Source organism: Triturus cristatus, chromosome 7 (assembly GCF_964204655.1).
Source record: "Triturus cristatus chromosome 7, aTriCri1.1, whole genome shotgun sequence".
NCBI classification, from domain to species: Eukaryota; Metazoa; Chordata; class Amphibia; order Caudata; family Salamandridae; genus Triturus; species Triturus cristatus.
Genome location: NC_140590.1, coordinates 714,456,892 through 714,483,581, shown reverse-complemented (window position 1 = coordinate 714,483,581; position 26,690 = coordinate 714,456,892). Strand labels below are relative to the sequence as shown.

The window sequence follows — 26,690 nt, the reverse complement described above, 5'->3', positions numbered from 1 at the left end:
GCACACCATGGACATTTAGGTATTCCGCCTGCCACATTTCATGAATGTCATAAATTTCTGCTTCATTTCTCCCAAACAACCATAGCCTTTGGAGTATAGCCCTCAAACTCTATCTTTACACTATCTTTTAAGCTTATCCTAGGATTTTATTGTGACATTATTTCTTTTAAATATTTTGATGCTAGCTATACTCACTGAAAAGATAACATTACTAGGACTGATGATACTTGGAGTCCTGGTTAGAGTCTAGTATATAAATGCTGCTTGCAGGGAGAAGAAGATGGAAGGGTCAAAGGGATTTCAGTGCAGTACCTGGAAATATATTTAGAGAGCTGATGCATGGAAAAGCAAAAGCAAATAAGGATACTAGATGCTAAGGCATATGTTGTACATCCTGTGAACTCGGGGTTGGGGCATATATTGTGTAGCCTGCCAGCACTGTGCTAGTGTGAGCTGAGGTCCAGGGACAAATATGATACAGCTTATGAGCTGAGATAATGGACCACATGAGGGGCGCTCTAAAGGCTCATGCACTGGGACAGAGGAGGTACAATATTTAAGCTAAAGTACTAGAGAGGAGATACCTCTTTTGGGCCAAGGTGCTCACGCTAAGTGCATCTCATGATCTGAAGAGTTGAGGCACACTGCACAGTTTGTGTTGGGGTGGAAAAAGTACACTGTATGAGCATCAGTGCTGGAGCAGATGATTTGCATCGTTGAGCTAGGGTGAGCTAATGTATTAATGCCTCATAGAAGAGGGAAGGTTCAAACCTGGTGACGTCGCTCCTGCTCATCTTTGCTTTTCTCAAACTCCTCTTTCAAAGCCTTGGTGGATAAAGTGCAGTTCTCTTCCAGCTGCCGCCTAAGCTCGTCCAACTCTGCTCTTTGCCTGCAAAAGATAAAGAGAAGCAATTCTCAGAGTGCATCACTTGAACCTCCAACTCCTCGCCTCCAGTGGGTTGACATTTCGCTGTAGGCAATAAAACTAATCAATACGCAATGAAGCTCCATAGCAATAAGGAGCAGAAGTTACTCTGCAAAGCCTTGCATGTAGACAGCCATACAAATTGTTTTGTTATACAGGTAAGATTCCTATACAAGTTGTATAACCATATATTTAGGGGTTTACAGAGGTTCTATGTTTATACAGGCAGGGTAACCATATGCTGAATAATCAGATAAGTGGCATCACCGTAAATGTTAAGTAGCAATTCATGGACTGTATTCATACACCACAAATTATATTCTTAAAGTAACGCATACTTCCAACCAATTCTGAAACGGTGTGGCCTGAGAGCGCCTTCCTAGAGGGGCGAGAGCAGTGAGTTTACAGCTTTTGTAAAGAAAGAATTCTTTCCTCATATCAGTTAATTCAATTGGAGTTTGGCCCATATGGTGCTCTCCCAACATATATGAATACTAACCAATTCTTTAAGCATTAAGCACCTCTACCAGTGCATCCTGAACCTTTTCCCCACACACCATTTCACCCATCTGTCCCACTACTGACCTTCAATAAGCGCTCAGACAATACACCTCAAGCATGATACATGCAGTGCCATTATTGCTTCACAACTGTAACCTATAGTCTTGATTTTCCAGTACTGAAATCTGCTGCACAGCTGACAGTTTACAGAAATGCCTCCAGTCAGCTTTTTGGACTATTACACTCCTGTAAAGGCTCATTTCAGCAAACTATTAGCACTACCATCCAGCCATTGAGCACCACAGCTCATCATTCAATAGACTGCCCGTGCAAATCAGTCTTTACCTGCAGCACGCCCTGCGATTGCAGTACTGGGGTACCATGTCACAGCTATTTTCAAAACGTATGTATTTATTCAGCCATGCAGGCAAGCAACAGTAGATACATTTCCAGATCAGACATATTCTCTTTTTTTTTTTTTAAATATCTTTATTTGTTTTTTACCATAGTTAGCACACCCAGGAATCCCACCCCCCACCCACCCAGGTCAGACATTAGAAAATGTAATACAATACAGGCAAAATCAAGGGAAAAAAAAAAAAAAAAAAGTATATGCTTCATCGACACAGTACAATATACATTGTCCCTATAGCTACCACTTATTATTAGATCATAAGATGAGCTAAGATTCACTATATTCTCAGTATTGTTTTGGGAATGACACCATTCAATTAAAGGGGACCAAATTCTCCAACCTCTTATTCGGCGTATTCTCCCTTTCCGTTTATAGATAGCAGCCTCTAGATTGGAGATTGCGAGGAACCTAGCCAGCCATTGGTGAAAAGCCGGCGCATTGATGTCTAACCAAGCCGAGGCGATGCACATTCTTAGGACCGCCATGGCAATAAAAATAAGTTCCTGACCCGGCCTAGGCAAACTAGAATCTGTCACTCCCAATAGTATGACTTCACTAGTCAGGACAATCTCTCTTTTGAGTATGGATGACAAAAACTTCTCAATATTTTGTTTTAGAGATGCTAGACCATTACAGATGGAAAAAATATGCACACAGTCAGCATTGAATAGCATACATCTTGGGCAGCATGTCCCCTTACCACTCCCCCATTTAGCGATCCTATCTGGAGTGTAGTAAAGAGAAAAGCAGGTTTTATAGAACTGCGTTTGGAGTTTTGTAGACATAAGAGTAGTTTGAAACATGGCAAATGCAGAGTAAAATTTTTCCGAGGTTGTACCAATTTTCTCCTGCCACTTCTGAGATACTTTCTCCAAATCATCCGGAAATCGTGCATTTATAAGGGAGTAAATTCCCCCAATTGTGTTTCCCTTCTTATGTATTAGTGTTTCTACTAACGTTATTTTATCTGAAAGTTTCCCTCCCCTCATCCTGCATCTAAGAAAATCTCTAATTTGTAAATACTTGAAGAAGTCCCGCCAATCCAATTGATACTTTTCCCTAAGTTGCGCAAAGGATTGTAACCCTTCCGACGAAAGGAGGCATCCGATATGGTTAATGCCGGTCATTTTCCATCTGGTAATATAATTATCTTTAAAGATCTCAGGTAAAACCGGATTATCACTTAAGGGAGTATAAAAGGAAATTCGTCCAATGCCCAGCAGTTTCCTCACAGCCTTCCATACCCTAAAGCTGTTGGTCAATGTTTTTAATTTCACTTTTTTATAATAGCTATCATGGAGGTGTATCCAAAGATATCCATAATTCTTATTGCCTAAAATTAATTGAAAAATGGATGGCAATTCGCCCTCGGGTATCGTTTCTAGCCCAGTATTTAATAGCAGTTCCCTACTATATAATAGCACAGATGCCCAATAATAGGCTTTTAAGTTTGGGAGAGCCAACCCTCCTCTTTCCTTTGCCAAAGTCAAAAATTTATACGCACGGCGTGGTTGTGCGTACGCCCACATAAAGCTTGAAAATGTGCGTTCCATAGATTTAAACCATTGTTCAGAAAATTCTAAGCATATTGCTCGAAATAAATATAAAATCTTAGGAAAAAACACAATTTTCACAGCGTTGGCCCGGCCAATTAGGGATAGATGTAAGTTATCTAAGCGGCGAAGATCTTTCTGTATGGTGCCCAACAGTGGTTTTATATTTACATCGACCAAAATCTCAAGTTTAGCTGTAATACAAATACCTAAGTATATGGCTTTATCAACAACTCGAGAGTCCGACATTTCGATTTTGTTATTCAACACGATCTGGGTCTTCCCTTGATTAAGTGCATATCCAGAGACGACCCCAAATATATTGGCCTCACATTCGATAACTTCCATAGTCAAGCTGGGGTCCGTCGTTACCACCGCGTTATCGTCTGCATAGGCCAAGATCTTAGTTGGATATGCTTGTGATATAATTGGTGCAATCTCACAGTTAACCTCTAGTCTACGAATGAAGGAGTCGATATAAATCGCGAAGAGCCATGGCGAACAAGGACACCCCTGTCGAGTTCCGCGCGATATAATCAACTCCTTGGTGGGGCTGCCATTCACCATTACCGTGGCCCTAGGATTCACATACAGTTTTTGCACCGCCTGAATATACCTACTATTAATCCCCACCCTAGACATAGCGGCCCACAAAAATGGCCATGAGACCCTATCGAAGGCCTTCTCGGCGTCGAGAAGGACCAAAGCCATAGGGTTCCCGGTACAATTCATAGAGTCAAACAGGGTGATCACTCTCTGGATATGATTAATGGTTGATCTCCCTGGAACAAAGCCATGCTGATATTTGGCGATTACTTTGTGAATAATTGGGGCGATCCGACTTGCCAATAATTTTGAGTATAGTTTGGAATCTGCATTTATAAGAGTAATAGGGCGAAATGAGCCAAGTTGATCCGGAGGTTTATTTTTTTTCGGAAAGATAACTATCTTTGCTTTAGACCAGGAATTTGGAGGTTGCCCCCCCAGTGAAAATGTGTACTATTAAATCAAATAAGATTTCTTGAATCTGTTCTATAAATACTAAGTAGAATTCCGACGGTATATTATCTAATCCGGTTGCTTTCCCTTTGGGTAAATTTTGAATAGTAGTTATCATTTCGTCTTTATTGGGAATTTCATCTAGGGTAGCCTGGTCCGCATTGTCAAACCGATCGGTACATCCTCCATCTAAATACCTCTCGATTCTATCTGGGTCCTTCCCCCCCCTCCTCAGTGTAAAGGGTGCTGTAAAATCGCCAAAATGCCTCTCTAATTTGTTCCGGGTCAGTTAATTGGCCTTCTACCGGATCCTGTATTTCTAGTATCAGATTAACTGAGGCTTGCTGCCTCATACGAATAGCCAATTGGTGACCGACTTGTTCATTAACCTCATATATCAGCTCTTTATGAGCAGTAGCCTGTTTAATGGCTTTAATAGTAAAGATGTTTGTAATTGCGGCTTTTGCAATTGCTACCACATTTTGAGTTCTGTTGATCTCTACTAGCTGTTGCTGCCCTTGAGTTGCAGTTATCAGCTCCTCTTCGGCTAGACGAAGATTTTCCTGCAGCCCTCGCAGATGTTCCCTGGCTATTTTATTAGTTCTTAATGAAAATTGCATTGTTTCGCCGCGTATCCCAGCTTTTAAAGCATCCCACACAATTTCGATCAAAGCACTTCCAACATTGTCCTCTATAAAGTTTGGTATCCACTCTTTCATGTGTGCACAGTACAAATCATCTAGCAGTAAGGTTTTTTCAAATGTCCAAGAGCTAGGTGTATTACAACCGGGTGATATGTCAAGAGTGCAAATCAAAGGGTTATGATCTGAGAGAACTCGGGGAAATTTCTCTATTTGAAACTTAGAACTAAGCGAGTTGGAAATTAACATATAATCGATCCTGACATGTGTGCGGTGCGGGTTAGAAAAGAAAGTATACCCCGGATTCTGAGTGTTTAAGATTTGCCAACCATCTGCCAGCCCATGTGTATCACACATATATTTCATTGCCTCAAATACTCTAGGTTTCCGGCCCTTATAGATCCAATCATCCCTTAGCGACCAGTCACTCGGGAGATTGATATTAAAATCCCCACAGACCACTAAAGGTAAAGGCCAATGCGTAAGTTCATTGGAGATCTCATATAGGACTGTCGGGTCATCATTATTGCTCCCATAAATAGCACAAAGGGTAATCTTTTGCCCCTGCCTATCTTGACATTCCGTCACTGCCCAGCGGCCAAATTTATCGGCTTTGGAGCGATTAAAAGTATAAGCCGCACCCTTTGCAAGTATAGCTATCCCTCGTATCCGTCCACCTTGTGAGGTTGCACAGATCAATTTATACCTCAATGTTTTTAATATATGTGTCTGTGTGCCCTCGATAAGGGTCTCCTGTAGACATACAACATTTGCACCCATGTTTTGTAGACCAATCGCGACCATTTGTCTCTTTTTAGGGTCATTTAAACCGCAGATATTTAAGGATAACACCTTTAGGACTCCCATCTGATTAGATCATATGGCCCAGATATGTGCACAGGTTTTTATTTTTTTTTAACTTTATATATAATTATTTTTTGGTCCTTAGCTGTCCCATACCCTGCTGATTTTTGCCAGTATAGAACGGTATAGTCCCCTGTCTGACTTTCCACCCTACCCCCACTGACCCACGCTACCCCCTCCCCACCCTGCCCCCCCCCTCCCACCACCATTAATGGAGGTTACCTGGCCATCGCTTGGCCAGGAATGTGGCATCTGACGAACACAGCCCCCTGAGTGCTCGCCGATCTTTCCCCAATATCAAAATAGCCTTTGCATTTCCAAAAATCATACCAAAAAAAAAAAAAAACGACAGGTACCCTAACGCCGGGCTGACTTTCACAGAGAAGCACTTACATTTTTTTTTTTTTTCTCCCTTTTCTTTCTTTCCCTTCCCTTGTCTCAACATACGATGTTGCACCCGATTTGCACCCGATTTGCCGTATCAGAGTAGGTATAATACTAGAGAAACAGATTGTCACTATAGCTCTATTTCTCAATTTATCTAGATACTCCACCCTTTTTGGCTTTTTCCTCTTTTTTTTTTTTTTTCCCCCCCTCTTTTCTTTACTTGTGTCCCAAGAGTTCCTCTAGATACTCTTTTGCCTGTATTTCCGATACAAAACTACGGGTAGTCCCTAAATGGACAACTTTCAATCTGGCTGGATTTTGAAGGTACACCGTAGCCCCAAGTTTTAAGAAAGGGTCAATAAGCTGCCGCATTCTCCATCGGCGCTCCACGGTGGCATGCGCGAAATCCGGCCTCGTAAAGAAAGTTATTCCATCATATGTCCGTTTGCCTGTAGGTCTGGCCAGGTCGTAGAGTGCTTGCCGCAGCAGAAAGTTCCCAAAGAATAGTAGCATGGCTCGAGGGTGCTGTTGGGGCTTTGAACTGCGATTCCCAAGAGTCAGAGGAAACCGGTGGGCTCTTTGGATCTCCTTGTCCCTATCCCAGGATTGTAATTCAGGAAACGAGCTTTTAAGAAGTAAAATCATGAACTTCCTGGGATCCTCCTTCTCGGCCCCCTCCGGAATCCCGAGAAAACGGAGGTTATTCCGTCTCTGTCGGTTTTCCTGCTCCTCTAGCTTCCACATCAAATCCTTAACAATCCCCTCGTGCTCCTTCGACTTAGTCTTCAATGAAGAGACATCCTGCTCAAGTTGATCCGTTCTGACTTCAACTGAGGCCATGCGCTCGGCAATTTCTGCACAGGTCTTGCCTACTTTCCTGACCGCCCCTTGGAGTTTTTTTGCGGCCTGGCGGGATCTGCGACTGTCGGCTTTAACTTCTGCCTGGAAGCCCTTAATGGACTGTAAGATATCTATTAACGCAGGTTCATTTTTTTGGGGGGCCTGTACTCTCACTTGACCAGTGGTAGACTCCATAATAGTCTGATCGCCCCCTGATGCAGTCTCAACATTCGATATAATAGTGAGTGAAGTATCGTTGTAATCCCATTTCAAATCAGTACCACCAATCAGACATATTCTCATACAAAAATAACTATAGCTTCAAGTGTTAGCAAACAATTATATTGAGCCCCCATACAAAAGTCCCAAGTGCAATAAGATTTGGTGCATGTTGGACTTGGCCATTTTTGCAGGGTCATCCCTGAACATTTTGCCATCCTCCTGTATTTTCTCTGACCTATTTTTGTTGGTTTAATGACTCTGGGCACTTTACCACTGCTGATCAGTGCTAAAGTGCGTATGCTCTCCCTATTGAAAATTGATGTATGAATTAGTGACTCCATGATTGGCTGTTTTGGTTTACTTGTCAGACCCTAGTACAGTGCACTGAGTGTGCCCAGGGCTTGTAAACCAAATTCTGCTGGTGGGCTTGCAGCAGTGGTTGTGCCATCCACAGGAGCAGCCTGTAAAAGTGTGTCTCAGGTCTGCCATTGCAGAGCCTATATGCAGTCTGGTACTGCCATGTTGACTGGGCAAGTGCACCCACTTGTCAGTCCCTAAACCTTCCCTTTTCTGCACATTAGTCACCCCTATGGTAGGCCAAAGGGCAGGGTGCGCTGTTGGTAAAGGTTAGGACACGCCCTGATGTGTGTGGCATGTCCTAATAGTGAATTACAGCCATTTTAGTTTTTCACTATTGCAAGGCTAACTGTTCCCCATAGGCCAGAATGGGCAGTTTAATTATTACATCTTATAATCCTAACTGACTCAGGGAACTAGGTAGAAATTCGAGTTTAGTATGCCTGAACTCAGAATGATCAAATGCATCTTTTAGTGAAGTTGGTTTTAACATTCTTTGTTTGAAAATACCACTTTTAGAAAGTAGGTATTTTCTTGCCTAACCATCCAAGCTGGCCTCTGCTAGGTTGTGTATTCCTTGCCTGGTGTTTGAGTGACAGGGGCTGGGGTATTCCAGGAGACCGGGTGAGTCCGCACAGGGCTGAATAGAGAGATCTGCATGTAGATGGGTGAGAGGAGTTGCACCTGGGGCCTTCCCTCCACAATGCCGGCTCCACCTCCTGTGGTGCGTCTGATGTCCCTGCCCTGTGAAAGGAAAGAAGGAGTCATGTAAACAGAGTGTTCCAGGACTGACCAGAACTGGTTTGGACTAGGCAAAGGCCTTTCTGCCTCCAGAGAACAAAGAGAAACTGTGTATAAAAAAGGCGACACAGACCCCAGAACTTTAGATCTCTTTTGGGAAACAAGAAGAATCCTTTGCTGAGGAGAGGAACCAGAGAGACTGAGGAGAGACTATCCCTACGCTTGAGGGATTGGCCTGAAGTGGTTGCCTGACTGCCAAAGAGAGGAGAAAATAATTGTGTGTGTACGTTAATCAACTTGTGAAGGATCTCCAAGGGCTTGAGAAAGAGCTTGCCTCCTGCTGAAGTCTCAGGGACAACAGACTACACCCACCAACTCCCCAAGAGTTCTTTGGAAGCGTCTGCAGTTGTGTTGGGCTTTCTGAGGGACTGCATGTGGCAAGGAGCTGGAAGCACAACGCACGAAGAAGAAGCGTGTCGCTGAACTGCTGCTGTCGCTTCACAACGCGAAAGCGTCTCGCATCACCGGAGAAGAGGATCGACGTTGCATCAGATACCGCCGCAACAGAGAAGCGTGTCACAGCCACTTTCGTCGCATCGCTGAAACAGCGTGTCGCCGCTGCAGTTGTCGCATCGTTGCCGAAGCGCCTCGCATCGCCGGAGAAGATGATCGGCGTCACATCAGATGCCACAGAATCACCGGGAAGCGTGTCGCAGGGCCTGTCGCGGCTCAGAAGAATCGTTGAGTCGCTGCACGGCCGTCGGGCGTGCACGCATCGTGTCGCATCAAGAAGAAGAAGCCATCTTTGTTTCATCACACCGGCTCTTCATCGCATCACATCGCTGTGGGCCGCATCGCCACGGAAGCGCAGTAAGAAACCGGCGCATCACCTCCCCAAGCCATGAAGAAACGACGCATCCCCAACGCATCAGTAGGGACCCGATGCATCACTGTTCTTGCGTGTAAGGAACAGACGCATCACCTTCCCTCGATGTATAGCGTTACGCATCCTAAGGTACATTGAACTCAAAGTGTCGTATTTTACATCTTAAGAGATCTAAGCTATTTCTACCATTTTTAAAGTACAGTCTTGTGGATTTTTGTCGTTTGTGGTCTTGTGTTAAGTCTACATAAAAGTACTTATTTTTATACTGCAACTGGTGTGGTGTCCATCTGTAGTGTTGTCACTGGGTTACTGTATGTGTTCACAAATGCTTTACACACTGCCTCTGAGATAAGCCTGTCTGCTCGTGCCAAGCTACCAAGGGGGTGAGCAGGGGTTATTTTAGGAGTGTACCCAGTTATCCTGACTAGAAGCAAGGGTCCCTATTTGGTCAAATGTACCTACCTCTGCCAACTAGAGACCCCCAGTTCTAACATTGGTGGTCAGCGGTGAGGATTTTGGACTTGCATTTGTGACTCATATACAGGGATTGGTGAACACTACTAGTGAGTGCAGACCAAACGCAACCACGTACTATTTTTCCCTGTTTGCCTTTGGAATTTGGTTGTTGGAACTCTGGTTAGTTGTTGCACCTGTTGGACCTTGTCAAAATGAAAGTCAACTTTTCTCACATGTACATCTACAAGAGAGGGGAGCTAAAAGTATTTTGCAAGGAGAGGGGGCTGCCTGTGAAGAGGAGATTCACAAGGCAGGATCTTGAGGCAGCCCTGTATAGCTATGAGGTGCTATGCTGGGAAGCAACACTAGCAGATGACTGAGGTGGAATCTGAGGGGGAGGATCCCCAGCCAGAACACCAAGAGGGCAGTGGCCCTGAGGAGGAGACATTTTGGGAAAGATTGGCTCGTGAAGAGAGGAATCAGATTTGTGCTCGTGATCGGAGGCTGAGGCAGCTAGACCGGGAGTGCGAGGATATGGTTCGAGCCTTAGCTGAAAAGAAAAAAGTGTGTAGCTTAGGAAGTGAGCTTTGCTGAGTTGGAGGTGAATTCCAGCTCAGATGGTGGCAGCAAAATTGAATTTTCTAGTGCTGAGGGAGTAGTACACACACCTAGAGATTTGGCGCATGACTTGAAGGAGGGGGTTAACATACACCAGGAGGTTCAAGGATATGAGGTAGCTCCAGTAGTGCGCAGTGTCCCTGAGGAGAATGGGGAAACTGACACAGGGGTTCATGGTCCTAGTGGTGGGCGGGACACTTGGACTCTAGATGAGAGGTGCAGGGAGAAGGGTTCCCCCATGGTTGAAGTCCTGGTGTGAGAGTGTGAAGACCACCCAGAAGAGTGTGGGTTGAGTGACAGACAGTCAGATACTGCCTTGCCAATCTCAGGAGCGTGGTGTGGAGTACGTGTGCGAGGCACTGGATGGTGAGGTGAAGTATAGTTTGGTTAACCCTTGTAGGGGGCTGTGTGATCCAATTGTGGGAGAGCATATTGTAAGTCCCTGCTTTCCAGAGCTATGCCAACACCTGTTGGAGAGTGAGTTCTCTGACCCCAGGGAGCTCACACTGGAGGCAAACGTTCTGGTGGGTTCCTGAGGGTCTGGAGAGGCATTGGGGAGTGGCTCAGGTATCTTCAAACCCAGAGTAGTGGAAGTGGTTCTGAGTAGCCCAGCTAGGTCCTGTTGTAGTGGTAGGGGTGTAGGGGCTCACATCCTGTCTCGGTGGGTACGGAGTGAGTGTGTGGCTGCGTGTCCCAAGGCACCCAAAAAACAGTCTCAGAGCCGGGATGGTTCTTTAAGGGAACACCAGGTGGGGGCCTAGGCTGTCCTGATGGGCCGCCCGTTGAGGGGGATCCCCTAGTGTCTGGTAAACTGGGAGTGTCTGTAAGCAGGCCTCCATCAGTTCTAGTGTCTGGCAGTGCCACTCCTAAGTGGAGGGTGCAGAAGTCCAAATTGAGGGGTGAGAGGGGGAAAGAGTCCCCAGTGAAAGAACCAGTGGGTCAGGGGCCAGTCAGAATGGCTGAGTCACCGGTGAATAACCATGGTGACACCACTTCTGTCCTGGGGGATCTTCACACGCTGTCAGGTGCACAGGGGTCGGGAGATCTGCGCCAGGCTGACTGTCACACGACACATGAGTAATGTGTCACCCTCGAAGGGGGCATCTGTGCTCCCAATGAAGTCCTGGTACGCCAGGCAAGTGCTCAACCGCAGGGGTTGGTCCCTGGGTTGGGAAGTCAGGTTCAGGTGTTGTCTGACCTGGAGGAAGTAGCAACTGTAATCAGTGTCCTGACCGAAGTAGCTTCTAGGGGTACCACTCCAGTTGATGGGGGTGCCGTGCTCTGGAAGGGGGTGCAGAGGGAGGGAGTCCTCACCTCTGACCCCAGTTCAACTGGAGGGTTTAGACCCTAGGTTGGATGGCCAGGTTCAGGGTGTCCCCCCTGACCTGGAAGCCCAGTTGCAGGATAGAACTCCTGAATTGGTGGGCGAATTGTGCAGGATATCTGCTACAGGCATCCTGACAATTCTGGAAGGGGGTACCACTCCAGGTGGGAGGGTACAGAGCCCCAAGGAGGAGGACCGGGTGTGGGAGAGCCCACCCCAGTCTCTTGTCCAGCCGCCGGGTACAGGCACGGGGCTGGTGGGTCAGTGCCAGGATGTCATACCTGACAAGAGGGAGAGTGGATAAAGGGTGCCACGCATCTGGGGTTACTGCCCCCCGCTCTCTGATGCCACAGAGGTTTGAGAGCCCTGAGAGGCATAAGGCCTGGGTCTCATCACCGACTACGGTCAGTGGCCACTGTGGCTTGCTGACTGTCTGTTGGAACACACCTGTAAGCAAGCTACCCTACAAAAGCCCATATGTATGAACACATTTTCCCATAGACACAGAATGGGTAAAACCCTTTGATACATAAGGCCCATAGTGTTAAAAGTGGCCTTAAATTGTCTGGAATTGAGGACCAGAGCCAGATGCAGGCATTTTTAGGACATCTTTCTCCCCTTGGGTCTCGCCATATTACCCAGCAGGCTAAACTGAGGCATGAGGGTTCCCTGCAGTGCCATGGTGTGTGTAATTCTTTCCAAAACATGGTTCCAGAAATCATGCACTAATGGGCAGCCCCAGGCCAAATGCAGAAATCCGCCCCATCAGTGTTACCAGGGCAGGAAGAGGCGCAGTCAGGATATAAGCGGCTCCGTCTCGAGGGAGTCATACTAGCGGTGGAGGACATTGAATTGAACCAACCTAAACTGTGCATTGCTAGAGACTTTACGGGTCAACACACAACCCTGGCCCAGTCCTCGTTCATCAGTGGGTCCCCTGGGTCTGCATACCAGGTTTCCATGCTCACAGCGTCCCATAAACGACATCCGCCCCCATGGTTTTATATAATAGAGACACCAAGTGTCTCCCTGTCCCACAAGTCAACATCACCCCTAATGTGCTAGACACAGGAGGAGCCACTGAGAAGGTCCTTCAAGTCTTCCTGGCAATTCAGTCAGTCCCCCAAACAGCAAAAAATGACCAGGTCGCAAACCGAACTACAGCTGGGCATCCTCAAAGGAAATTATGATCTCTTTAGGACACAAGTCACCCCAGGTATAACCGCCACCATCCTCCCATGCCCGATATGTAATGCTGTCCTCAAGTGGCGAAATGGGCCAAGTATCCACACCGGTAACTCCCTATGAAAGGGGGGCCTATGGAGCACCACAAAAGGTTGGTCCGCTGAGACCCTGGTGTCCTCCATTAATAGCATTGTAAGGTCCTCTGCGCACACACAGCCCGCCAGTAAATGTTTCTCCCAATTGTCTCCCTTCACCAACCATCGTGCTACATGCTGCAACATTGCAGAAAAGTAATAACATTACAATTGTGGTGCCTCCAGCCTGCCATCCTAATAGCTCCTCATCAGTGTAGTCCTAGCTACCCTACTGTGCCCGCCTGCCCATACCCAGGATGTTAGCAGGGTAGCCAGCTTTTTAAATATGCATGCAGGGAGAGGACAAAGAGAATTTTGTATAGTGTAGAGACAGGATGGAAGTAGCACCATCTTGGAAATGGCAATCCTGTCCATGAGTGAGAACAGCAAGGTGTTCTAAAAAGTAACATATGATTCCAGAGTTTAAGACTCTGCCCATGTTATATGTATCTGGGCATTTCTTGAGTGACCAACCTTAATCCCCAGGTAACAGCATCTATCCAGTACCCAGCAAAAGCCCAGATCAGGGAGACGTTCCACCAGGGTCCCAACAAGTGCTGCAAGAGGGAACTAAAATTACTTCCTCCAATTTAAACGCAGACTGGAGACCGCTCCAAAGTCATTGAGGATACACAGCAGCTAACCCAGGAATTCCCACTGGCTTCTTAAATAAAACAGCGCATTATCCGCGTATAGTAACACCAGGTGTTTTGCCACGCCCACAGAGATGCCCCACTGACTCATATCTCAGCAAATTTTGATCGCCAAAAGCGAACAGCAAGGACGACAGTGGGCAACCGCCCCTTTCTAACTTACAGACCTCAGATCGGAGTAGCCCTAACCTAATCCATGCATCTGGGTTTGTGTATAGCAATCCGATCCAATCACGAAATTTCAGATCAAAGCTCTTTAACACTTCTAGGAGGTAGCCCCAATCTACCGCGTCGAATGCCTTTTCTATATCAGCATCGACCAGGAACATCTCCACACTCATTCCCTATACCTCACGCAGTATATGCATAAGCCGTCTCAGCTTCATACCACTGATGCAGCATGGAAAACACCTGCATTGGTCTTCATGGACCAGATTACGCACCACTGGGCCCAGACGGAGGGCTATTATCTTATAGAGGATCTTCAAATCCGTATTTAACATGGGGTGTGGCAAGTAAGCAGCAGGTTCCGTCACATCCCACTTAGGCATAAGTATGAAGCATATCCCTCATGGTTGGGGGCAGTATCTCCTTGTTGTGAGTGTCAAGGAACACTTCCAGGAGCCCGCCATGAGAGTAGCGGAGTAAGTCTGATAGAACTCAGATGGGAACTGTAGGAAGCTGGCTCTCTATATACTATACCAAAATCAGGTATACTGTGCACAGAGTCCAGTGGAACCCTTAAGGTAGGCAGAGGTAAAAGTAGATAGCAGCTTACTCTCAATTTGTGGTAGTGTGGTCGAGCAGTAAGGTTTTATCAGAGGGTAGTGTTAAATATTTGTTATACACACTCAGGCAAGAAATGTCACACACTCAAAGACTGAACTCAGACCAATTTGATTATATCAAAAATATTATATAGTTATTTTATTTCTAGAACCAAGCCAGACCTGGTGCAGGTAAGTGAAATAATACTTTGCAATACTTATGCAATTCATTACAGTCGAATGCAGGTTCAAATGCAGTTGGTTGATTTACAGGTAAGTCAATAATCAGAATTACTTTGTAGATTACAATACTCGTTACTCAGTTTCTCAAGTTTTCATACAAACCAACCCCACACTTAGAAGGATTTTCAAAGAAAAGCAGTCAATGCAATCCTATGGGAGGAAATTAAGTTATCGGTTTACAGGTAAGCCCTTGTTTGTGGGAGTTGGTATTCTGGGGTTTGAACCAGGCTTTCCCCAGGGTCGAAGATGCATTCTCAGAGCACCCTCAGCGGCACTAGGGCAGCTGGGTGCAGAGTGCTGAGGCCCAATATTATCCAATGGGGGATAGGGGGCCTCCGATTGGTGGCTGCTCACGAGCAGGCCACAAGGTTGTGGGAGCAAAGCTCCTGGACTCAAGCTCAGGGCAAAAAGGGAATCAGAGTTAGCACTCAAGGTGCACCCACAGCGGCACAGGGGCGGCTGGGTGCAGGGTGCTGTTTTGGCATCAGGTGCCCTGTTGTTTTCAATACTGATTGCCGGTTTTTTATTTTGACTGCAGGCTCGGTCCATGAAGTCGTCTGGGAGGAACCAACAGCAGGTAAGTTCTTGGGCTCGGGATGTAAGTGCACCTCAGGTTCTCTTTTCCAGGGCGCAGGGCGGCTGGATGCAGGTCGGATGTAACCTTACCGGGCCACTCATGGTTGGGGATCGGTCTCCGTGCAGAGGCTGCAGGCGACATCGGGAGTCCTGGAGGTGTCAACCCACAGTGGACTCGGACTCTGGAGTGCTGGGGGACATCACTGGGACCGGTGGACCACTCTGACTTGAGCCGTAGGCATCGGGTGTCGTGGTGGTTCCAGACTTCAGGTTTCTTTATCCTCAGCAGGCTTGGAGTCTTTCTTGGCTGTTTCTTTTGAACAGAGCTGCTGTTCACAGGAGATCTGGTCTTTGTGGAAGGCAGTCAGTGGTCCCAGGGATTCTGGAGGACGCTGGCTGCAGGACAAGGTGAATTTTGGTGCAGGCTCTCCGGAAACTGCGAACGGGTCAGTTCTCTGCAGTCTCCTCTGCTGGGCGTCTTCTTTTGTCCTTCTTATTAGGTTGTGGGAATCTGCCTTCTTTGTTCATGGCTGCCCTTTAAATACTGTATTTAGGGGCATTTTAGGGGTCTCGAGGTCAGTAGACAATGGACTACTGACCTTATGGTGACTACATCCTTGGTGTGGTCACCCCACGTGGTGGAGTGGGCACAATCCCTAATCCATATTGGAGAGTGTCTGCCATCTGCAAGATGGCGGGCACTAAAGAGTGGGCTTCACCTCGCCTCCCCCCCCTGAGGGGTGAGGTTGGCAGAAGTGGGTCCACCTTCTGGGCTGTGCTTATTTTTTCAGCGTGTCTTCCCGTCGAAAAGGAGGGGTGACAGGAAGGGGGCCTGCTCCCAATAGCAGGAGAGGCTGTGGGTCACGATACAAAGGCGGCAATGCCTTGAAAGCTCCCCTGCCACAGATGGCTCTTCATGGCCTGGGGAAGGTGTGACCACCTCGGCCCAGGAAAGGCTTTGTTTCTGGGCTCAGGGAGTGAAGCCTCCCACCCCAGGGGTCCAGAAACATGTCTCGTGGGAGCAGGCTGGTGTGTACCAGTCAGGGGACCCATCAGAGGCTGGTAGTTTTTGCGGGGGTATCTCTAACATGCACTCTGAGTGCATTTTTTTATTAAACGTCACACAGGCATCAGTGTGGGTTTAATGGGCGGAGAAGTTGATACCAAACTTCCCAGTTTTCAATAAGGCCATATTGGTGCTGTGGACTTCGTAAAGCCAAACTTCCAGCACCATATACACTTAATGGCATTACTGCACTTACAATGTCTACGAATTTGTCTAAACACTGTAGTGATACAGGGCTCATGCACCAGTACCATCACCACTGGTATAGTGCACCCAGCTAGAGGGGTGGCTGACCTATACCAGGGCAGTGGGTTGTAGGCATGGCACACAGGGATGTGTGCCATGTCGACTCTTCACTTTCTTCTGTACCAAAACACGCAGCCTGCAATGGCAGTGTGTGTGAAGGTACACAGCCTCTAAGGATGGCACAATAAGTGCTGCAGCCGTTAGAGGCCTTCCATGGACACAATGCCCTTGGTAACCATGGAACCTTTTACAAGGGACTGACATATGGCTAGAGATGTGCCAATTGGGGGTACAAGGTACAATTTTGGTAAAGAACACTGGCCCTGGGAACCAGATTGGCAGGGACCCAGGGCACATCAAGTCAAAGTGCATCAGTAGTTTGGCAAAAAGTGGGAGGGGGGGGGGTTCTGCAACAGAAACCCAGCTTCCTACAAGAACCCGTCCTCTCCAGAAGCCTTGTGTTTGGGAAGTAGCTTGAGGGGCGCCCTCAACTCCTCTAGTGTATAGTCTGAGTCCAAGTCTAGGCGCACCCCCTCCTCCACAGTGGGGAGTGTGAGTCCGCCAGCAAGATCTGTATCTCTGTCTGTGTGATCCACGTGTCCTTTTTATATACCCCTTACAGGTGGTGGTTGAACATGTCCACTACCACTTCCGGTGAGACCTGCAGTGCACCATTCTGGTCCCTCAAATGAACAACTGGTGTCGCCGAGGCTTCTCTATGCAAAATCCAGGCTAGTAACCTCCAGAACTGGTCACCATCTCTATGGAGGTGCTGCCTATTCTGATTCAAAATATACCTACCCAGTCTCCCCTAGAGATCCGCTATGCAGCACTGCATCGCCACCTCCTCCCTGCAGTTCTCCTCAAAGGCCAGGTCACCATTCTGTAATCCCGCCAGGTCCACCTCTCTCTCCCCTCGTCAGACCTGCCTTCATTGCCTCCCACTCGGTGGCCCTGCTGGCCGTACCCCCCCAATTATGTTCCTTATACTCTGTCAGTTTTAGAACCAGCATCTCTCTGACCACTGCATCAGTAAGGATATCTGCTGGAAACCTCCAGTGTGGGTGCCTTCCACGTGCAACTCTCCTTCTCAAGTCACAACTAAATAGTGTAGGGTCTGACAGGAACTTGGCCAGGTAGGCCCCAGTCTCACCCTCATCCACTGGTAGCCCAGCTAGTAGTACCTGGTTCAGTCTGCTGTGTGCATTATGTGTGAGGAAACAAGAAGTATACACCGGAATCTGTGTGAAATGTGTTCTCCAAACATCCACCAGTCCCAAATTTGGCATCAACACACTCATAAGGGGTTTAACGCCCATTCGGGGTGGCAGCCTAGCCACATACCCACTCAACATGCAATTAAAGACCCCCATCCAAAGTAATGGCACATGCGCATCCCAACCATCCAGCTCTTGTAACCCATAGAAAAATTCCAGATCCATGTTGGGCACGCAAGTCAATTGTTTAGAATAGAGACCTCCGACCCATTTAGTACATAATGGCCCACCACATCTGCCTCCAAGTATGTCAGAGAGAAAGGAACCACACGCGCCGCCCAGATCAATACTCCTCGAGCGTACAGGGAATAAGAAGCATGGTAGGCCTGTCCCTTTCTGAGCTATTGTCCCGGCTTCCCTATCATTGAGATGTGTTTCTTGGAGACAAGCTATTTGGACCTTGTGAAGTTTCAGAAATTAGATCATCCTGTAATGTTTTGTGAAAGTACCCAATCCCCAAACATTCCATGTAAAAAATCTGTAACTATTCCCCATACTATCCTAGAACATCATAAGCCCCATGTACAGCAATTTGCGACCTTCCAACACACCTACTGTAAACAACCCCCACCCAGGGATCCATATAGGAAGAATGTAAGCCTACATACATCCACCCCAGTAAAGTGTCAGGACCAACATTTTCACTCATACCCTGTCAACGAGGACAGGTCCCTCATACTCAGTCCCGTCCCACCAAGATCTGCCCTGAAATAGCTATAGAGGGCAGGGCCCGCTCCTCCAGTAGGGGGGATGAGTGTCACCCTACTGCTTTCTCGCAGTGCGGGAAGCAGAAACATAAAATTGTAATAACTAAAAGTTATTACAATTTTATGTTTGGTTGTGGGTGGGGCCACTCTGCGAGCAGGGCAGGGGAGTTGTGGTGTGCCTGCCCACTCCTGAGTGCGCAAAGACCGTTTGGTCGGCCCCCTGTGGCCGCCTAATTCAGTCATGCGCACTCTGCCCTTCTCCAAGCAGTCTGCAATGCAGCCTGTATGGAGGACATGGCCACCCGATAAGCCCCTGGCTGGGTGGCGTCCTGACCAATCACAATGCTGCTTGTAGCATTGTGATTAGCTTAGGGAAGGGAGCATGGCTGGCTGCCTGCTCCTCCTTCAACAGGAGCAAAGAAGATGTGGGACCCGGCTGGCGGAAAGGTAAGTTTAATTATTTTTTATTATTATTAAATGAACTTGCTCCCTCTCCTTGTATGACCCCAGATGAGCCATGCCAGCCGTGATAGATAGAGGGGTAGAAAGGAGTGGAAGAAGGTGGAGACCAGGAAGAGATGGAGCGGGTGGTGCAGGAAACAAGGAACAGTGTGGAAGGAAGAGAACATGGGAGAGCATGGAAAGACAATCTGTCTCACCCACCTGCACAATACAGTGCTCCCAGTATCTATGAGGATAGATTTCTCTTCCCAGACATGAATGCCAGAGGGACGTGCTGGGACAGCTCCCCAGTGCCCCCTCCAGCAATACTCTATCTGTGTGACGCCAACTTTACTTTAGAGACAATGTCCACCGCCAACCCCACATACCACCCGTGGGCAGCTGTCCCATTCAGGGGGTCATGAGATCTTCGGATTAGTCAACAATGTTGCGGGCACAGAGTCCGTCAGAGGCCCCTTACCTTCAGCCATGGTGCCCGGCAGCACGGCGGGGGTAACCTTCTCAGATGGAGCCTGCATCCCTCCCACCACCAGGAGATGCATGGAGCCATCCTCTCATATCATCATTCTAGAGGAGGGGTGGGGGTCTGTTCCCTCCAACCCAGCAGTCGGCCCCGATCAGAGCTCCGGCTAGTACCTGATGCAGGATCTCCTCACCACATCCCCTTCGGAGTCCCACGGAGGCACCGTCCAGGATCTCCAGTCAGTTCCACACCTCATCAGGGTTTTCGAAGAAATGCTCCCTACCTTGAGAAATGACTGAGGTTAGAAGGGTACAGGAGCATATACTTCAGCTGCATCAACCTCCGCTTCTGTTTGATGGCCAAACAGGATTTGCACTGTTCCTGTACTCTCTTGGGATAGTGTGGGTAGATGGCAATCCGATGATTCTCAAATAAAGGTAGCTCACTCGATGCTCGCAGGATACAGTCTCGGTCCCAATAGTTTAGTATTTTGGCAATTATCATCCTCAGGGGGCAGAGGGGTTACCAGGAGGGGGTGGCGGGGCTAAAGCCCTGTACGTCCGCTCCACCACAAAGAACTCCGAAAGCCCACTAGGCCGCAGTTGGTGCTGTATCCAGCCCTCCACGAATTCCTCTACAGAAGCCCTTGCCACCTGCTCCTGGAAAGCCAACACCTGTATGTTACTGCGGTGGGCGTGGCCCTTCACGTCCTCCACCCTCTGCTCCTGCTGCTGGTTCGCTGACATCATCATGGCCATTTGTTGCTTAAGCTGGGACACATCCCTCTACAGGCTTTCAGTGTTTCCTTCAGCCTCCGTCACCTTGTCGGCTACTTTTCTCAGGTCAGCTCTGAGCAAGTTCAAATCAACAGAGACAGTTTCTATCATGTGTTTCAGTGGCATGCGGGAACCCTGAATTGCCAACAAGTCTGCGCGGAAGGTGTGCCCCCTCCCTCGGGGAAGACACTCTGGGACTCCGCCAACGCCTGCCTCATGACCCACTGGAGGACTGACTTGGTGCAGTATATTGCTTGATAGTGTTGGTAGCATAGAAGCGGGCAGCTTAATCCTTACCCATGGTGGCTAGATCCTATCAGGGAGCGAGGGAGAACCACAAGCTGTCAACCCAACTGGGTGAACAGGAACCTGCAGCTACATAGACCCCTGGGGCCACAGCCATCCCAGGATAGGCCAAAGTCCAGTTCAGAGTATCCCTGCATCTCCACCACAGCCTGGTGCTCAATTATAGAAAGTGTATTCAGTGGAAAACAATTTCCCAGGCCCTGTAGGAACAAAACTATAGCCAGCACCAGTGTTCATTCCGAAGGCCTCCTTACAACTCCAAGGTCCGAGTGGTATCTCTTCTTACATGTGTCCTGCGGATGGGGTCAGCACAAGACCCAAGAGTGCCTTGCACCTGCCAGCCCAAGGTATCACCCATGATGCCTAGGGGAGGCCCAAGGAGGTCTACTGTAGACACACATGTGCTGGGCGCGCCCCTCCTCAGTGCATACTACTCATGCCATTTGCCATGTAAGTGTAGCCAAAGGCCAGCCAGTGGGGGGGAGGAGGCACCACCCCCTCCAGTTTTTTTCTTGGCCCTTTCCCAAGGGTCTGCTGGGTCTCCGCACGGCCCCCTGCTGCTCAGAATTCGGCCCAGCAGCAGTCCAGCAACAAGCAGCACCACCCGGGGAAAGCAGCTTTCATCCACTCCGTCCCACAGAAACCAGTGACTGCGCCTGCAGCAGCGCCTTCCCAACCATGCCCTCGCTCCTGACCACCATGGGAGGATCCTTCTGTCCGCGCCCCTTGGTGCTTTCACTGCTCAAGGTATTCACCGCTGTGTTGGGCCCGGCACTTCCCACACAGATACTAGTAGGCGGCATCCCCATGAAGGGAGCATCGGGATGCAGGTCTGCTAAGGCAGATCCCCCACCACATGCCACAACGCCCCAGGGGAAGTAGTGTCGGTGTCCGTAGCACCTCGGGCAGATGAAGAAGTATGCATGCTGGGGCTCCAGAGGGCCCTGCAGCACTTCCCACCGACATCTGCTACCTCATAGATCTGGCTGATTGAGTGCCATAAGGCCGGCCTGCCAACTTTCCTCAGTTAAAGAATGGGAGAGGAGACCACTGGTTCAGCGTGCCTCCACTTCGGTCGAATACTACCACCGAGCTGCAGGGTAGAGTGCCTACGGAGCTCCGAGTCTGCTCCGAGAAGCCCGCAGCCTACGCAGTCTCCAGGCCGCACCACACCCCACAGTCACACCAGGAGAGGCTGCGGTGCAATTGCGGCATCACCCGCAGCAAATGAAGGAGTCTTCTACCCCCTTATTATGGGCAGAGGATAACACCAAAGAATGTCATTCCCTTATGCCCGAATCAGTGGCCATTGAGTCAGGATTTCGAAGCAGTAGACAGGACAGGATGGGAGCGAAGCTCATCTACATCCTGTTGGTCATCTTGCTTAGCCACGTCCCCCCAGGCAAATAATTCCTAAAGTGGAAGATGAACAAGTTACATGTGTTCACTACAAGTCCTTTTTGATGGAACGCATTTTTGCCACAATTTTCTTAAATACATTTTTTTCCAGGCACCAGTATTGTATTTAGGAGGGAGGCTTTCAAAGGTAGGAAGGTGTCAGAGCACTTTCAAACTCACTGCGGCAAGCTGACAATGGAAATTGGTGAAGTGTGAAGGGGCAAGATATGGAGACCAGCTTTCACGATTCAATCCCTCTTCATGCACAGAGAACACAATCCCATAGGTTTGAAAAGGTAACACTGATCCAAACAAGGGCACCAGGGTAGCCCAGCCACATATATAGAGGGGTGCATATAGAGCAGGTGTGGTACTAAATGACAACTGTAAACTCGTTGCCTGTATGCTATTGAAGAAGTGTAATCTTGATACCATCTGGAGATAATGTAGGAGTGCATCATAATCATGCATAGTCATCACTCAAATATACTCTGTCATAACTAATGTAATAAAAGGGGTGGAGCAGTTTACACCAACCATTGTTTTGTTTGAAATCTTTGTATTTAGAATGTGATTAATAACGTTATGATACAATTTATGTATAAACGTGACAGGGGAAGAATGGCTTAAAATGTCGTATTGTGAAATACTTAATTAGGATGTATACAACTAATGTTAAAGTTTTTATACATATAATTTACGTTTAACCTTCAAGCATGGAATATGCGTTGCTGAGTTGTTTCTATTGCAGGTGTGGATAAGCCTCATTATTTACAATAAGGGAGTTTTTGGTTAATAGATAGCAAAGCATGAGAAAGAAGAGTTGGCCAAGGGAATCGCGGTAACATGCGACTAGAGGAGTTCTCATGGGAAAGGAATGGTCAAGGTTGAGAAGAGATGAGGTCAGTGCTTAATTTGTGCCGCTGCTTTCCAGTACTCAGCACCAGCACTTATTTCACAAGGCCGGGACTATAAATTTCCACACTTGGGGTCGGATTGCCTGATAACTGTTCAAAATAAAAATAATGAACTACTTGACTGCCTGGTCGTTGGCAGGGTAGAATTACTGTTTCAGCTTGTGTGATTGGGATATCAGAGCAGTCCTAAGGTAGGGCGACTTAGGAGCAAAGGAGCCATAATACTGATGAATGGTCTGGTCAGAAAGAAAGAACATGTTACTCAAAATGAAGGCCTGTGATATGCGATCTGACGGAGTGCAACACGATTGTGCCTCCTACTGAAGAAACGAAAGGTGAACACGAGTGTACAGGACTGGCAGTCTGGCAACTTAGAGAACGATTGTAAGCCTCGCTGATATTCGATACCAGAGATGTAAGGTACATCCCCGCAGCCCACATAGTGCGTGCATGGGGGGGGCCGGGGACGAGCCATGTAATCCTGAGGGGGACCCTTCGAGTTGTGAGTGTAGTCATGGCATGGCTGTCCTGCCACTGTTTTTTTAACTGACAGTGCTGTGTGCCGTAGACTAATAGTGCCAAGCTGCTGAAAGGCTGAAAATAAAATACAAAAATGCATATTGAAAGAAATGGGAGGATGCCCCTTCGGATACTGAATAGAACCGTCCTGTCACTGTGCTCCTATTAAGAGTTACGAGGATGGTCAGTCGGTGGCAGAGGAAACACCCCTTATTTACAATACCAGCCCACTTGGGACCACCTGTCACCAGTTGGCTCCGCAAGGACCCATTTTCCTTGTTTGACTAGGGCCACTGGAATCCATGGCATGCCTCTGGATGTGAACCATAAAGTAATATCAGTGCCTTCTTTCAGCCGGTAGCTGCAGGTGGGGCCACCAGCACTTATTTTTGGGCACTAGCACTTATTGTTCCTATCACACTTTGACCCAAGACAAAAGAGGGAAAAACACAAAAGGGGTGACAAAAAAACAGATGGAACAGTGACAAAGGGTGGAGGCAGGGACGACAAAGAACGTGCAGGAGTGAGCGGAAGGGGCACGGAGTGTCTGGTGGTGGGTTAAATGTGCATGAAGGGCGCTCAAGCCTACTTGGTCTTGGTCTTTGGTACCACAACATTCTGCAGTGCTGGTGGCGGCTTCTGAGGAAAAATTTGAGCCCCGGCACTAAATATTTTACAAATTAAGCACTGGATAAGGGGCTTTTGGGATGAGAAGAGGTGCTGAAGTATCCACTTGTACCAGAATTATGGTAAATTCCCAAGGAGGAGCCACATGGGTCGACGGCAGACGATATGTGCTGTGTTTTGGTCCGGGAGAGATTCCATCTTGGGTTTCCTTAGGGAGCTGACTTATGCTACTGCTTGTGTGCCTTTAAGCTACTCGACCCATCGTTAGAGTGTTTCTACTGAAGACTCTGATGGCTGACATCTTCCTTTTTTTCCTTATTCGATCAGGTCTTTACTTAATGCTCTAATTTAGGGGTGCCCTTATTAAAGTAGTGTAGAGAAAGTTAGGTTACTCATATTTGTTTAAAAATGCAATCTAACCGCCTTCATTTTTTCTTTCTGATTACATGCATTGTTTTCTTAGAGTTAGTCATTTGCTTTGTACTATATAAAGTACATTGCTTAAGGATGTTTGGACTTACTCTTATCTTTGTGTACTTTTATACGATTTTATTGAGAATTATCTACATTGACTCGTTTCTGAATTTATAATTAAACATACTAAACTCAGATCCAAGAGTCATGTGGATTAATATGTAGCCACATTGGTTGCACTGTATTGAACTGTTAACCAGTGATTTGATTCCTTTCACTGCACTGATCTATTTTCTCTGGAGACAAATTGTGTAAATGGGCCTGGACTTTAACACTCGTCTTTAATCCTTCACAATGATCTGCGGTCTTTTGGCTAGGTCTGCACTGTACAAATACCACTCACATGCAAACAAGAAAACTCTTCAGCCCACAGACAAGACATAGAAAAATATTATACATACATGCACACACAATGCAACTGAAACCGCTATATATAGTGCATTCACAGGCACACGTGTATGAAGGCATTATATGGCAGAAATTGCAGACGTATGGCTAGGTATTGCCATCAAGATTTCTAAAGGTATCAGAAGTGATTATCTGGGTGCTAAGTTTATTGTCAACAGTTTCATAGGCACTGAAATGCATTAAAAGAGCATGGTAAACCTCAGTAATTCTAAATGTGTACTGTTGCTCTATGAACTAAGATTTGAGGTGTTGATCTATAGGCACAGAATACAAGCGGAGCCATTCTTGCATCATGGTTAGCTTTTACTTGTTTACTTGTTCAATCGGTGATAGATATGCTTATGCTCATTCTGTAAAAAGGGAGGGAGCCATCATGACTATGCAATGGACAATGCCAAACGTACTATATATATAGAGAAGGCACTGTAAGTTAATCTATTATGTAGTTATTGAAATGAAAGGTCACTGATTCCATAACGTCTGCTCCAAACACAGTGTAGTATGAGCAGTTTGTTTTTCTATAGGCTCAGAAAGGCTGTTTGTGATTCTATAAATATGACTTATTAAGGCACAGAAGGCACTGATCTAATGTGGTGTTATGAGCGATTATATATATCTATAGCAGGCCAAGGGAGAAGCTTTTTACAAGCCTTGGTGTAAATTTCAGGCTCATCCCAAAGATCAACAAAAGCTCAGAGCTGCTATCCTTGCAGGGAGGAGCTCAAGAAATAAATAGCCCACTTCCTCCATCTATTAGAAGTTGAACATTCCACGAAGATGCGTCCATAAAATGGGACAGATCAACAAAGACCTGCTAGGTTCTTCTTAAGAGCAATTTCCAATACTACAAAATCAAGCTGTCACTTCAACAGGTTGAGTTTCCACCTTTGGGTGTTAGGCCTGAGCAAACCAAGGTCTTTGGCTAGGCCCTGAGGAAGATTTTTGCAACATATTCTATTGTACAACATAAAAAACTGTAAGATACCTGGAACAAAAATACAAAAAAATAAAGTAAGGTATGCTTTCTAGAAAACCTTTCAACAGCTATAGTTCTTTTCTGGGTCAGCTAGTAAATCTGGGCACTCCTGCCAAACAGATTACAATTAATGGCATGACTGACCTGCTCGCTTGCTGGTTAAGGCGCTCCTTCTCCTCAGACACCTCGCTGTACAGTCTCCTACGTTGCTGCTGTAGGGACTGCTCTTCCTGTTCCAATTGTTTCTCGTACCTGCCAGGAAGAAGTAAGAAGAATTACTTGGGAGGATCTAATCACCAAAGTCATCACCTCAAACTCCTTTGCCTCTCAATAGGCCGCAGAGCATAACCACTCTGTGGAAAAGTGAACTCATGCTTCGTGTTGTACTGCCATCCCAACCCCAGCAGGGTTAGTGTGCGATGCTGGCGAGTTATGTTGGGACAGCCTATCTGCATTTCGCCCATACCCTGCAAATGGGCCAAGACGCAACGCCCAATCGGTTCTTTTTGGATGCCCCACTCTTATTCTCTCCATCTATAAAAAATAATGAAGGCCAATGATGTGCCACTGGGAAGCTACTGAGAAAAGAAAGACGCTCCTCTGAAGAAAGCTCTCAAGCCTCAAACAGTTCAACACTTGTTTCTGGGTTCAGAAATCCACTGATGTTTCTAAAATGAAGCTTTCAGATTACAAGGCACTGGGCCCAGCTGCCACTTACTCTAGGTTACAATTACTGGACTCACATCAGTTTGCATATTTAGTTTCAAACCACAAATATGAC

General features: G+C 47.2%; 1 protein-coding gene across 1 annotated transcript in view; it reads right to left on the bottom strand.

Annotated features, from left to right (window-relative positions):
• The window catches only part of CEP131 (centrosomal protein 131), a 467,091-nt gene that overhangs the window by 56,990 nt on the left and 383,411 nt on the right, over positions 1–26,690 (bottom strand). The window contains exons 20-21 of the mRNA XM_085617399.1: positions 26,054–26,161; positions 772–889 (exon numbers count right to left, since the gene is read on the bottom strand). Of these exons, the coding sequence (XP_085473525.1) occupies positions 772–889; positions 26,054–26,161 (226 nt within the window). The remainder of the gene's footprint in view (positions 1–771; positions 890–26,053; positions 26,162–26,690) is intronic.